Consider the following 14,004-nt stretch of genomic DNA (forward strand, 5'->3'; position numbering starts at 1 on the left):
TTCCAATGTCTTACAACTCATCCAGTGATCTCAGCATCAGCTCAAGGAGGTTATTAAAACAGTCAATAATCATCTACTTAAGGCTTCGTAGCCTCACACTACTGACATTTTGGACTGGAAAGTTCTTTGTCTGGCAGGAATGGGAACTGTTCCATACACTGTGGGATGTTCTGTAGCAAGCTACACCTATACCCACCACATGCCAGTTGAGAACCACAGATGAACCAGTTGAAGATCTTCAAACAGCACTCCTAGTTCTTAAAACACCACTATAGTAAGAATTAAAATTACTGAGTTTACTCAGCCATTCATCAAACATTTTACTTGGCACTTGGCACTCTGCTGGAAGTCACCAATGAACAAGAGAGAGACGGTCTGTACCTTTGTGAAGCCTAAGAGTCTGCTGCAGGAAGACAGAACAAACAAGCCAACAAATAAACTAATCTTTTAAATATGAATTGTGATTAGTGTTACGAAAGAAAATAATGAGAGTAAGAAGAGCCCACTTTAGTCAGGATAGGTTAGGGACAGCCTCTCTGGGAAAGCGACATTGAAGTTTGTGCTCTGAAGGATGACAAATGTTGAGAGTAGCTGAGGCAGAAGCAATAGCCAGACAAGAGACAATGAGGAAACAGAAGGATCCGCTACAGGAACTAAATGCAGGCCAGCATGGTGCTGTAACGAAATGGCATGAGATCAGCTCTAAGTGGGGAGGGGTTCAGGGAGACCAGACTCTGCAGAAGTTGGTAGGAACAGGAGTTTGAAGCATGTGGAGGGAAGCGCGATGAGCTTTAAGAAGGTGTCTGGACTAGGGTGGCAGGGGGTGGCAGATGGAGGCAAGATTTCATGTTTTGGAAAGACAGTTGTGTCTGTTAAGTTCAGGAAGGGCCGGGGTTGCAGCAGGTTCATAAACTCATCACCTAATCAGTGCCCGGCCAGGTATGTATGGGAGGTTTGCAATTAATGTTTACTAATACACAAATTAATAAATGAATTAAAAAAAAACATTCAAATCTTTCCCATGGTCTGTGTTTCTATACATGTAAAGCCATCACATACTGGGGAGAAGTGTGATATTCATAAGTTCAGTTATGGGTATACCAAGGTTCACAACTGTTTCACTTGTCTATGAATCTGCTAAAGTACATGGGTTGTAGCCTAGCTCCTCTCCTGACATCTACTCTACAATCTGTGAATACTTATTTAATGCTGGCTCCTCCAGACAGAACAATTCCCTGTTGAACAGGGCTAGAGATAATGACCACTCCTTTTAGGTTCTTTGGACAAAACATCACTTATCATTTGTACATACATAACCCAGTATTTTTTTCTCTCTTTTGTATGTTTTTTTTTAACTTTTTAAAATTGAGATATCATTAATTTACAATGTTGTGTTAGTTTTAAGTGAACAGGAAATTGATTCAGTTATACATATACTTGTTCTTATGTGTATATATGAGTCTGCTTCACAAATAAGTTCATTTGTGACATATTTTGGACTCCACATATAAGTGATATCATATGATGTTTGTCTTTCTCTGACTTACTTCACTTAATGATAATCTCTATGATAATGCCATAATGTTGCAAGTGGCATTATGTCATCTTTTTTTTTGGCTGAAAAATATTCCATTGTGTGTGTGTATAAATATACGTATATACACACCACATCTTCTTCATCCATTCATTTGTCGATGGACATTTAGGCTGCTTCTCTGTCTTGGCTATTGTAAATAGTGCTGCTAAGAACACTGGGGTGCATGTATCTTTTCAAAATATCATTTTCTCTGGATATATGCCCTGGTGTGGGACTGTAAGATCATATGGTAACTCGATTTTTAGTTTTTTTTTTAATTGTTTGTTTTACAATATTGTATTGGTTTTGCCATACAGTGACTTGAATCCACCATGAGTGTACATGTGTTCCCCATCCTGAACCCCCCTCCCACATCCCTCCCCATAACCCAGTTTTAAATCAACACAAGTTTCAACCTGTTATGAAGACTACTGTTCTGTTATTCAGAACCACTTCCCCTAACATACACAGCAAACTACTTTTAACATCAGTCAAGAATAATTTTAAATGCCAACCAGTTAAAAGGTTATATGTGTTCCCAAATAAATATGAATATATTTTTTATATCATCCCATTAGCATTTGGGTGCTTTACATGTTCAGAGAAATTTCTCTAGTAACAAACTATAGAAATGATCCCTGAAAATACAGTTTTATCCTTATTCATCAGAGGGCGAACAGAATGAAAACCACAATCACAGAAAACTAATCAAACTGATCACATGGACCACAGCCTTGTCTAACTCAATGAAACTATAAGCCATGCCGTGTTGGGCCATCCAAGACAGATAGGTCATGGTGGAGAGTTCTGACAAAACACAGTCCACTGGAGAAGGGAATGGCAAACCACTTCACTATTCTTGCCTTGAGAACCCATGAAGAGTATGCAAAGGCAGTTAAGATATGACACTGAAAGATGAAATCCCCAAGCCGGTAGGTGCCTAATATGCTACTGGAGAAGAGTGGAAAAATAGCTCCAGAAAGAATAAGGAGATGGAGCTAAAGCGAAAACAACACCCAGGTGTGGATGTGACAGGTGATGAAAGTAAAGTCCAACGTTGTAAAGAGCAATACTGCATAGGAACCGGGAATCTTAGGTCCATGCTGCCAAGTCACTTCAGTCATGTTCAACTCTGTGCGAGCCCAGAGATGGCAGCCCACCAGGCTCCCCCGTCCCTGGGATTCTCCAGGCAAGAACACTGGAGTGGGTTGCCATTTCCTTCTCCAATGCATGAAAGTGAAAAGTGAAAGTGAAGTTGCTCAGTCATATCTGACTCTTAGTGACCTGACGGACTGCAGTCCACCAGGCTCCTCTGTCCATTGGATTTTCCAGGCAAGAGTACTGGAGTGGGGTGCCACTGCCTTCTCTGCTTAGGTCCATGAATGAAGGTAAATTAAGTTGTCACACAGGAGACGGCAAGAGTGAACATCAACATTTCAGGAATTGGTGAACTAAAATAGACTGGAATGGTAGAATTTAATTCAGATGACCATTGTATCTACTACTGTGGGCAAGAATCCCTTAGAAGAAATGGAGTAGTCCTCACAGTCAACAAGAGAGTCTAAAATGCAGTACTTGGGTACAATCTCAAAAATGACAGAATAATCTCTGTTCATTTCCAAGGCAAACCATTCAATATCACGGTAATCCAAGTCTATGCCCCAACCAGTAATGCTGAAGAAGCTAAAGCTAAACGGTTCTATGAAAACCTACAAGACTTTCTAGAACTAACACCCAAAAAAGGTGTCATTTTCATCACAGGGGACTGGAATGAAAAAGTAGGAAGTCAAGAGTCATGCAATCCTCAAGGGCAATTTGGCCTTGAGGAGTACAAAGTGAAGCAGAGCAAAGGCTAACAGTTTTGCCAAGAGAACACAATGGTCATAGCAAACACCCTCTTCCAACAACACAAGAGAAGACTCTACACATGGACATCACCAGATGGTCAATACTAAAATCAGACGGATTATATTCTTTGCAACCAAAGATGGAAAAGCTCTATACAGCCATGAAGAACAAGATCGGGAGCTGACTGTGGCTCAGACCATGAACTCCTTATTGCCAAATTCAGACTTAAATTGAATAAAGTAGGGTAAACCACTAGACCATTCAGGTATGATCTAAATCAAATCCCTTTGATTTAGATACAGTGGAAGTGACAAATAGATTCAAGGGTATAGACCTATCTGATAGGCAGAGTGCCTGAAGAACTATGGATGGAGGTTCGTGACACTGTTCAGGAGGCAGTGATCAAGACCATCCCCAAGAAAAAGAAATGCAAAAAGGCAAAATGGTTGTCTGAGGAGACCTTAAAAATAGCTGAGAAAAGAAGAGAAGCCTTTAGGCAAAGGAGAAAAGGATAGATATACCCATTTACACATTTGAATGCAGAGTTCCAAAGAATAGGAAGGAGAGATAAGAAAGCCTTCCTCAGTGATCAGTGCAAAGAAATAGAGGAAAACAATACAATGGGAAAGACTAGAGATCTCTTCAAGAAAATTAGAGATAACAAGGTACTATTTCATGCAAAGATGGGTGCAATAAAGGATAGAAATGGTATGGACCTAACAGAAGCAGAAGAAATTAAGAAGAGGTGGTAAGAATACACAGAACAACAATACAAAAAAGATCTTCATGATCCAGATAATCATGATGGTGTGATCACTCAGACATCCTGGAATGTGAAGTCAAGTGGGCCTTAGGAAGCATCACTGTGAACAAGGCTAGTGGACGTGATCGAATTCCAGTTGAGCTATTTCATATTCTAAAAGATGATGCTGTGAAAGTGCTGCATTCAATATGCCAGCAAATTTGGAAAACTCAGCAGTGGCCACAGGACTGAAAAAGGTCAGTTTTCATTCCAATCCCAAAGAAGGGTAATGCCAAAGAATGTTCAAACTATCGCATAATTGCACTCATCTCACACGCAAGTAATGCTGAAAATTCTCCACATCAGGCTTCAACAGTACATGAACTATGAACTTCCAGATGTTCAAGCTGGATTTAGAAAAGGCAGAGGAATCAGATATCAAATTGCCAACATCCACTAGATCATCAAAAAAGCAAGAGAATTCCAGAAAAACATCCACTTCTGCTCTATTGATGATGCCAAAGCTTCTGACTGTGTGGATCACAACAAACTGTGGAAAATTCTTCAAGAGATGGGAATACCAGAACACCTTAACTGCCTGCTAAGAAATCTGTATGCAGGTCAAGAAGCAACTGTTAGAACCAGACATGGAACAACAGACCGGTTCCAAACTGGGAAAGGAGTACGTCAAGGCTGTATATTGTCACCCTGCTTATTTAACTTATATGCAGAGTATATCATGTGAAATGCTGGGCTCAATCAAACACAAGCTGGAATCAAGATCACCAGGAGAAATATAAATAACCTCAGATATGCAGATGACACCACCCTTATGGCAGAAAGCAGAGAGAAACTAAAGAGCCTCTAGATGAAAGTGAAAGAGAAGCATGAAAAAGCTGGCTTAAACTGAACAGTCAAAAAACAAAGATCATGACATCCCGTCCCATCACTTCATGGCAAATAGATGGGGAAACAATGGAAACAGGGACAGACTTTACTTTCTTGGGCTCCAAAATCACTGCAGATGGTGACTGCAGCCATGAAATTAAACGACTCTTGCTCCGTGGAAGAAAAGTTATAATCAACCTAGACTGCATAGTAAAAAGCAGAGACATTACCTTGCCAACAAGTCTGTCTAGTCAAAGCTATGGTTTTCCAGTAGTAACGTATGGATGTGAGAGTTGGATTATAAAGAAAGCTGAGCACCAAAGAATCGATGCTTTTGAACTGTGGTGTTAGAGAAGACTCTTGAGAGTCCCTTGGACTGCAAGAAGATCAAACCACCCTGAAGGAAATCAGTCCTGAATATTCATTGGAAGGACTGATGCTGAAGCTGAAACTCCAATACTTGGGCCACCTGATGCAAAGAACTGACTCATTGGAAAAGACCCTGATGCTGGGAAAGATTGAAGGCACAAGAAGGCGACAACAGAGGATGAGATGGCTGGATGGCATCACCAACTCGATGGACATGGGTTTGAGCAAGCTCTGGGAGCTGGGTGATGGACAGGGAAGCCTGGCGTGCTGCAGTCCATGGTTCGCAAAGAATCAGACAGGAGTGAGCGACTGAACTGAACTGATAAGCATTGGTGTATTTCAAACCAAACTCACCCTCTCTTCCTTTCTTCTATTTTCTCATCTCTGTGACTGGCACCATCATCTGCTGGGATGCTCAAGATGGAATCTGGGGTCTTACCTTAGGGCACTTTCTCTTTCTCATTATCTCACCACGTCTCACCAGTTCTACCTCGTAAAATTCTTCATATAGCCAGTTACCATTCCTCATCTTCCCAGCCTTAACATTTCTTTTTTTCTCTGTAAGATCTGAAAACAGCCATTTCACTGTTCTGTCTACCTCCAGCCTCAGCCATCTCAATCATCTCCTCTACACTGATCTTCCTAAAAAATTAAATCTGATCATACCTATCCTACCTGCTTAACATCTTTCAATAGCTACTCACTACCATCGGGGGGAGGGGGTATCAGTTTTTTAGCACAGCACTCAGACTCAGGGCGCTTTTTATAATCTGGGCTGTGTCTACCTCTCCAGTCTTATCTGCTGCCACTTAACTCAGTGTGTCTCTCTTCTCTGCCTTTGAGGTTCAGGTTAGTCTCTAAAATAAATACTAATTTTTCAGGAAACCTTTCATGACATATCAACACTAGACGAAGCACCTCTCCTATGTAGACACATATTACCCTATGCTGACCCACAGTATTAGATCACATTCCCCCTCTGTGTATTTCAATTGTCTAATTACTCATCTGAGTTATAAGACTATAAAATCCCTGAGGCCAGGGACTATCTTTTTCACTTTTATATCCCAAGGGTCTGACAGAAGAGTCTGGACTCAACGAATAAAAGCATCTATTAGGGAAGATCCTTTCTGACTCATTAAGTCTAAGTCCTCCCTCTGTAAGTGCGTAAGATCCTCTGCACACCTTTCCCTGGTAAAACACACAGAACACTATACTGGAATTAGCACTAGATAGGGACCACTTTAATGCCAACTATGTTTGTTTCTTTGTACTAACCCCAGCCAATCAGCAAGAACATCATCCCTGCAGTTCAGTGACTGACACACAGGAGGAGCCCCGAAAATGTTATATGATAAATAAGGCTCCTATCCAGAAAGCAAGACAATCAATGATAAGGCTGGCTGCTCTTGCTACAAGACAGGGAAAGATACACTGAGCCACGAAAGCCCGTCAAGCAAGAAGGACTTTGGTTTGCAGCAATGGGATAAGCATCCATACCATGACTAGTAAACTTTCCCCAGCAAACAGTAAACATAGACAGTTCAGTATTATAAACAAAATACAGTCACTTTTAAAAGCTAATCTTTCTTGGCATCTCTATTACATTATACTATGTAGTGTCTTATTTAGCCATATCAGCTTAAGCCAAAGAGGAGGAAGAGTTTTTCCTATGTTAAAATAAAAATTTGAACTTGGAATGATTATTATTCATTTGAATAAGCCTAAAAAGAATGTGGAAGTCAACTCCATATGATTTCACATTAATATTTTGTCTACTAGAAATAAATTACTATGTATTTTCATTTTAAATATCATTGTCAGAGAAATAGTCAAGCTTATAACTAAATTCTAAAAAAATAACACACGTAGAGAAAAAGACACAATCAGCACTTCTATAAAAGCGACACTGATGCAAAGACAGTCTATGTCCAGGGATTCCTAACCCAGTGCTCTCTTTGACACTAATTCAAAATTAGTAAGGGGTAAAATTCTGATACCCCTCACCCACCACACTGTCTCCCCTGTGAAGGCTCCAAGTGAATGCATGGATATTATCAATAAGCATAACTTAACTGCTTAATAAACTTGCTTGCCATTTTGGCATGCTAACTAGCTTAAGAAATATCTTCTCTACCAATTAATTTTTTAAGCTTATGTTTTATTTTTTAATTTTAAAAATTGAAGCTCCATCATTTATGTGGTTATGGCACAGTAACAATGTACCAAGAATATTCAGAAAGATGGCTCTAAGTTTATCAAAAGTTATCTGGGGCTGAATTCAATCCCACTCTACAATAGTGTGAGTATAGTGTAACTGATAGCCAAATGAGACTATTTCCTGTAGCTACTCAGGGATGGCTGGAGTTCTTGTTTAGGTAAAATGTTTACATGGTTCAGCAAGGTAACAGGCACTGGTTAAAATTTTTAACCCCTGGAGTAAATCAAGAACTTCAAGCTCTTGCTAGTATCCTCAAGCCCTTACCAAAAGCACACTGGTCCTCAGGTGAGATTCTGGAGATCTGAAAAGAAATCTTCCACATGTTTCCAGTAGGGTACATGCCATTTCAATATGGTGATGGGAAAAGTCTGATAGAAGCATCTGTAATAATAATAATGATAAAAACCCACAAAGACAACATTTCAATCCTATTAAAGAAAACATTATATACCTAATATGTGGAACACCTTTAAAAACGTTCACTGTAAAAAAAAAGAAAAGCTAAACACAACATTATAAATCAACTATACTTTCAACTAAAAAAAAAAACTAGTCTACTTTAGATGTCAAGCTTTATCACAGGGTATCTTGTGTTCAACCATAAAATTTTATCTAAAAACTTCAATATATTCAATGTTATTCCTTTTAGAAAGATATGTGAAAATTTATTTATCAAAACTTGTATTTATCAGGAGATGCTACATATTTAAATAAATGCCACATACAAATAGCTAACATTTTCTAAATATTTTCTGGCTTGGGTTCATATGACGTTTACCTTTAAAATTTTGAAAACAAAAGGCTTATTATATGAAACTTATAACACATTACAACATTTTAGTATTTATCTCCCCAATATTTTTGTGTATATTTTCTAAACCAGAATTTGGCTTGTATTTTGGCTAACATGAGTATTTTCCATGTCCTTATTTTTCCTTCTATAGTTTAAATTTAAATAATTTAAAGGGTTCATTCACTTCTGTTCAGTCACTCAGTTGTGTCCAACTCTTTGTGATCCCAGGAATGGCAGCACACCAGGCCTCCTTGTCCATCACCAACTCCTGGAGTTTACTCAAATTCATGTCCATCGAGTTGGTGATGCCATCCCAGCCATCACATCCTCTGTCCTCCCCTTCTCCTCCTGCCCCCAATCCCTCCCAGCATCAGTCTTTCCCAATGAGTCCACTCTTCCCATGAGATGGCCAAAGTACTGAAGTTTCAGCTTTAGCATCAGTCCTTCCAGTGAGCACCCAGGACTGATCTCCTTTAGAATGGACTGGTTGGATCTCCTTGCAGTCCAAGGGACTCTCAAGAGTCTTCTCCAACACCACAGTTCAAAAGCATCAATTCTTCAGCACTCAGCTTTCTTCACAGTCCAACTCTCACATCCATACATGACTACTGGAAAAACCACAGCCTTGACTAGATGGACCTTTGTTGGCAAAGTAATGTCTCTGCTTTTGAATATGTTATCTACGTTGGTCATAACTTTCCTTCCAAGGAGTAAGCGTCTTTTAATTTCATGGCTGCAATCACCATCTGCAGTGACTTCGGAGCCCAAAAAAATAAAGTCTGACACTGTTTTCCCCACCTATTTCCCATGAAGTGATGGAACCAGATGCCATGATCTTCGTTTTCTGAATGTTGAGCTTTAAGCCAACTTTTTCACTCTCCTCTTTCACTTTCATCAAGAGGCTTTTTAGTTCCTCTTCACTTTCTGCCGTAAGGGTGGTGTCATCTGCATATATGAGGTTACTGATATTTCTCCCAGCAATCTTGATTCCAGCTTGTGGTTCTTCCAGCCCAGCGTTTCTCATGATGTACTCTGCATAGAAGTTAAATAAGCAGGGCGACAATATATAGCCTTGACATATTCCTTTTCCTATTTGGAACCAGTCTGTTGTTCCATGTCCAGTTCTAACTGTTGCTTCCTGACCTGAATATAGGTTTCTCCAGAGGTGGGTCAGGTGGTCTGGTATTCCCATCTCTTTCAGAATTTTCCACAGTTTATTATGATCCACACAGTCAAAGGCTTTAGCATAGTCAATAAAGCAGAGATAGATGGAACTCTCTTGCTTTTTCCACGACCCAGCAGATGTTGGCAATTTGATCTCTGGTTCCTCTGCCTTTTCTAAAACCAGCTTGAACATCTGGAAGTTCACGGTTCACGTATTGCTGAAGCATGGCTTGGAGAATTATGAGCATTACTTTACCCTGCTTATTTAACTTATATACAGAGTACATCATGAGAAACGCTGGGCTGGAAGAAGCACAAGCTGGAATCAAGATTGCCGGAAGAAATATCAATAACCTCAGATATGCAGATGATACCACGCTTATGGCAGAAAGTGAAGAGGAGTTAAAAAGCCTCGTGAGGAAAGTGAAAGAGGAGAGTGAAAAAGTTGGCTTAAAGCTCAACATTCAGAAAACAAATATCATGGCATCTGGCTCCATCACTTCATGGGAAATAGATGGGGAAACAGTGGAAACAGTGTCAGACTTTATTTTTGGGGGCTCCAAAATCATTGGAGATGGTGACTGCAGTCACGAAATGAAAAGACGCTTACTCCTTGGAAGGAAAGTTACGACCAACCTAAAAAGCATATTCAAAAGCAGCAACAGTACTTTGCCAACAAAGGTCCGTCTAGTCAAGACTATGGTTTTTCCTGTAGTCATGTATGGATGTGAGAGTTGGACTGTGAAGAAAGCTGAGCACTGAAGAATTGATGCTTTTGAACTGTGGTGTTGGAGAAGACTCTTGAGAGTCCCTTGGACTGCAAGGAGATCCAACCAGTCCATTCTAAAGGAGATCAGTCCTGGGTGTTCTTTGGAAGGAGTGATGCTAAAGCTGAAACTCCAGTGCTTTGGCCACCTCATGCGAAGAGTTGACTCACTGGAAAAGACTTTGATGGTGGGAGGGACTGGGGGCAGGAGGAGAAGGGGACGACAGAAGATGAGATGGCTGGATGGCGTCACTGACCTGATGGACTTGAGTCTGGGTGAACTCCAGGAGTTGGAGATGGACAGGGAGGCCTGGCGTGCTGCAATTCCTGGGGTCGCAAAGAGTCGGACACGACTGAGCAACTGAACTGAACTGAACTTACTAGCCTGTGAGATGAGTGCAATTATGCGGTAGTTTGAACATTCTTTGGCATTGCCTATCTTTGGGATTAGAATGAAAACTGACCTTTTTCAGTCCTGTGGCCACTGCTGAGTTTTCCAAATTTGCTGGCATATTGAGTGCAGCACTTTCACAGCATCATCTTTCAGGATTTGAAGTAGCTCAACTGGGATTCCATCACCTCCACTAGCTTTGTTCATAGTGATGCTTTCTAAGGCCCACTTGAATTATAATAAAACTTTCCCAATTCTTACTGATGGAATTTTTAAAAAAAATTTTTGCTACTATAAACAACAGTGTAATGCAACATTCTTGTAGATAAATTTAACTACATTTATGATTATTTCCTTAAACCAAATTTACAGAAATGAACTTGTATCAAACAAATGTATATTCTTCCTACATATGTCAGTAATTAATACAAAGAGATATAATAATGTTTAAGTTGTTCATGGTATGATTCCGTTCAATGACAGCACTGAAAAAACTTTCACAACCTCTCTTAAAATGCTGTCCAAAGTTTCCTTAATGTACTCTGTAGGCTCCTGAGAATCTCCAGGTAGGTTTAAGAAACTAAACCCCTTGAATATTTATAATGATCGTTTAAAATATTTTAAACATTCTTAAGAAATCATGCAGTAAAGAAACATGTTTGTTTAACTCAGGGTTTTCCAAATGTATTTGAATCCATGAGACCCATTTTGTGTGACACAGGTAAGTGATATATCAAGGAAATCAACTTGATAAAACACTTGTTATTGTTAGTAATGACCAATTTCAAATGTAGAAAAATTATTTCATCTGTGCTGTTATGGTGACTGCAGCCATGAAATTAAAAGACCCTTGCTCCTTGGAAGAAAAGTTATGACCAACCTAGACAGCATATTCGAAAGCAGAGACATTACTTTGCCAACAAAGGTTCATCTAGTCAAAGCTATGGTTTTCCCAATAGTTATATATGGATGTGAGCTGGATTATAAAGAAAGCTGAGCACCAAAGAATCGATGCTTTTGAACTGTGGTGTTGGAGAAGACTCTTGAGAGTCCCTTGGACTGCAAGGAGATCCAACCAGTCCATCCTAAAAGAAATCAGTGCTGAATATTCATTGGAAGGAGTGATGCTGAAGCTGAAACTCCCAATACTTGGGCCACCTGATGCAAAGAAGTAACTTATTTGAAAAGACCCTGATGCTGGGAAAGACTGAAGGCAGGAGGAGACAGGGACGACAGAGGATGAGATGGCAGGATGGCATCACCGACTCAATGGACATGAGTTTGAGTAGACTCCGGGAACTGGTGATGGACAGGGAAGCCTGCAGTCCATGGGGTCACAGAATCGGACACAACTGAGTGACTGAACTGATGCTGTTATCAGCTTTACCACACATAACTAGTTAGTTACTAGTGAGTTTCTAGTTTGATTCCATAGTGGACAAAAAACTGTAATTTGAGTAATTTCCTTTTTTTTTTTAACTTGCTGAGACTTTCTGATTGATTTTGGTTCATTCATGTGCATTTGCAGGGACTGTAAATTCTGATTCTGTTGAATATACTGTCAATTAGATTAAGGTTATTAATTGCATTGTCCAATCTGATACATACTTATTCACTTACTTACTTGCCTGCCTATGCTTTCAGCTACTAAAAGGTGTTTTTCAGTATTTCACTATGACTGCAGATTTCTCTTTCTTTGTTGATTTTTGCTTCATGTATTTTGAAAATACATTATTGGATACATACTGATTCATGAAGGTAACACTATCTTTATGAACTATCATTCTTTATTTCTAACAATGTTTTGTGCCTTAAAGCCTACTTTGTCTGACAATAATGAAGCCAAGTGCTTTATCTTATTTTTTTAGTGCTTTCTTGATATATTTCTCCCATCTTTTCACTTTAGGCTTCCTGGTGTTAATATTTTAAGGGCATCTTCCTTGTAGGCAGGATATAACATTGTTTCAATCAAGTCTTATATTCTTAATATATTCTGTCCTTCCACATTACATGTGATTACTATTATAGCTGTATTTATATCTACCATCTTATTATTTGTTCTCTAGTTTGCTCATCTATTTATTGTTCCTTTTTACTTGTCTTCCCATAGATTAATTAAATATTTCTTAACTGTATCATTTTCCAGCATTTATAAACTAAAGCATTAAAACTTTAGATTTACCTATTAAAAAATATTTCAAATGATTCAGCACTTACCTTTAAACAATGCAGTGTATCATTTTTTGTGAACATCTTAAACTTAGTGAGTTCTCCAATAAAACGAACAGTTTTGTTCTTTGTTTCAATATTGATCTGGTCCTTTTTTCGTACCTACAAATGAAAAGAAAAGAGACACTGTTTAATAGTCTGAAATCTGTGTTAAAAACTGTTACTTTAATAAGACTGAATCACTCAAGATATTTTAAATAAATTTGGGTATAGTTTCTTGCTATATTCAAATTATTCTAAGACATAATTAGCTCCGTGGAACACCAGGGCCAGAACGTGCTTTCCAAAACAGTTTCATGGTCAAATAATTTGGGGAAACAATGCATTTCATCAGCCTTAAAGAGGCTCTCAAACAAAGAAATTTGTTTAACTTAACTCAATGTTCCTTAAATTTCTTTGGCAACATAAAACATAAATCCGTCTTTTGAAATGTTAACAACTACTAGTTTGTTAAATTAATATTATAAGGAATATACATTAGGAAATGCTCCTTTAAAAGTAATAAATGCCTAAAGCTCACTTAAGCAGAAAATATTAAGGCTTAGTTAGTGTATTATAGTTATGAACTATATACTACATTTTTTATTGTAAATGCATTAGTACAACAAAATTTCCAATATAATAGCTATTTTTTTTTATTATCAACAGTCACAGTCATAGATCAAAGTTCAAATCCTTTGCAAATATAAGCCCTCTACTCAGGCACACATTTCAAAAAATACTGGACATAACAAAGTCCTATTACAACAGTACAATGTGAACAGACACATCAAGATAACTGTAAATGGATTTAATCTCAGAATTATATTTTCATCAGAAAACCAAACCTGAAGTCTAGAAGACTTTTCTTTGAACAGTAACAATAACATGGCAGTGCTCTATAATAGTTTACTGTCCTTATTTTTCAGAATACTTCCTATTTGTTCCACACAACAATACTGAGAAAGGAGTAAAATCTGTATAAATCTGATTTAATAGTTAAAACAACAACAGAAGAACACAAAGCTTTCAAATGAC

The 14,004-nt window shown here is 38.6% G+C and overlaps 1 protein-coding gene and 1 pseudogene across 1 annotated transcript in view; both read right to left on the bottom strand.

Moving 5' to 3' along the window:
• The window catches only part of UPF2 (UPF2 regulator of nonsense mediated mRNA decay), a 94,581-nt gene that overhangs the window by 36,133 nt on the left and 44,444 nt on the right, over positions 1-14,004 (bottom strand). The window contains exons 10-11 of the mRNA XM_052650867.1: positions 12,976-13,089; positions 7,909-8,025 (exon numbers count right to left, since the gene is read on the bottom strand). Coding sequence (XP_052506827.1) covers positions 7,909-8,025; positions 12,976-13,089 — 231 coding nt within the window. The remainder of the gene's footprint in view (positions 1-7,908; positions 8,026-12,975; positions 13,090-14,004) is intronic.
• On the bottom strand, positions 2,086-2,230 carry LOC128058947 (uncharacterized; annotated as a pseudogene).

This window comes from Budorcas taxicolor, chromosome 13 (genome assembly GCF_023091745.1).
Source record: "Budorcas taxicolor isolate Tak-1 chromosome 13, Takin1.1, whole genome shotgun sequence".
NCBI classification, from domain to species: domain Eukaryota; kingdom Metazoa; phylum Chordata; class Mammalia; order Artiodactyla; family Bovidae; genus Budorcas; species Budorcas taxicolor.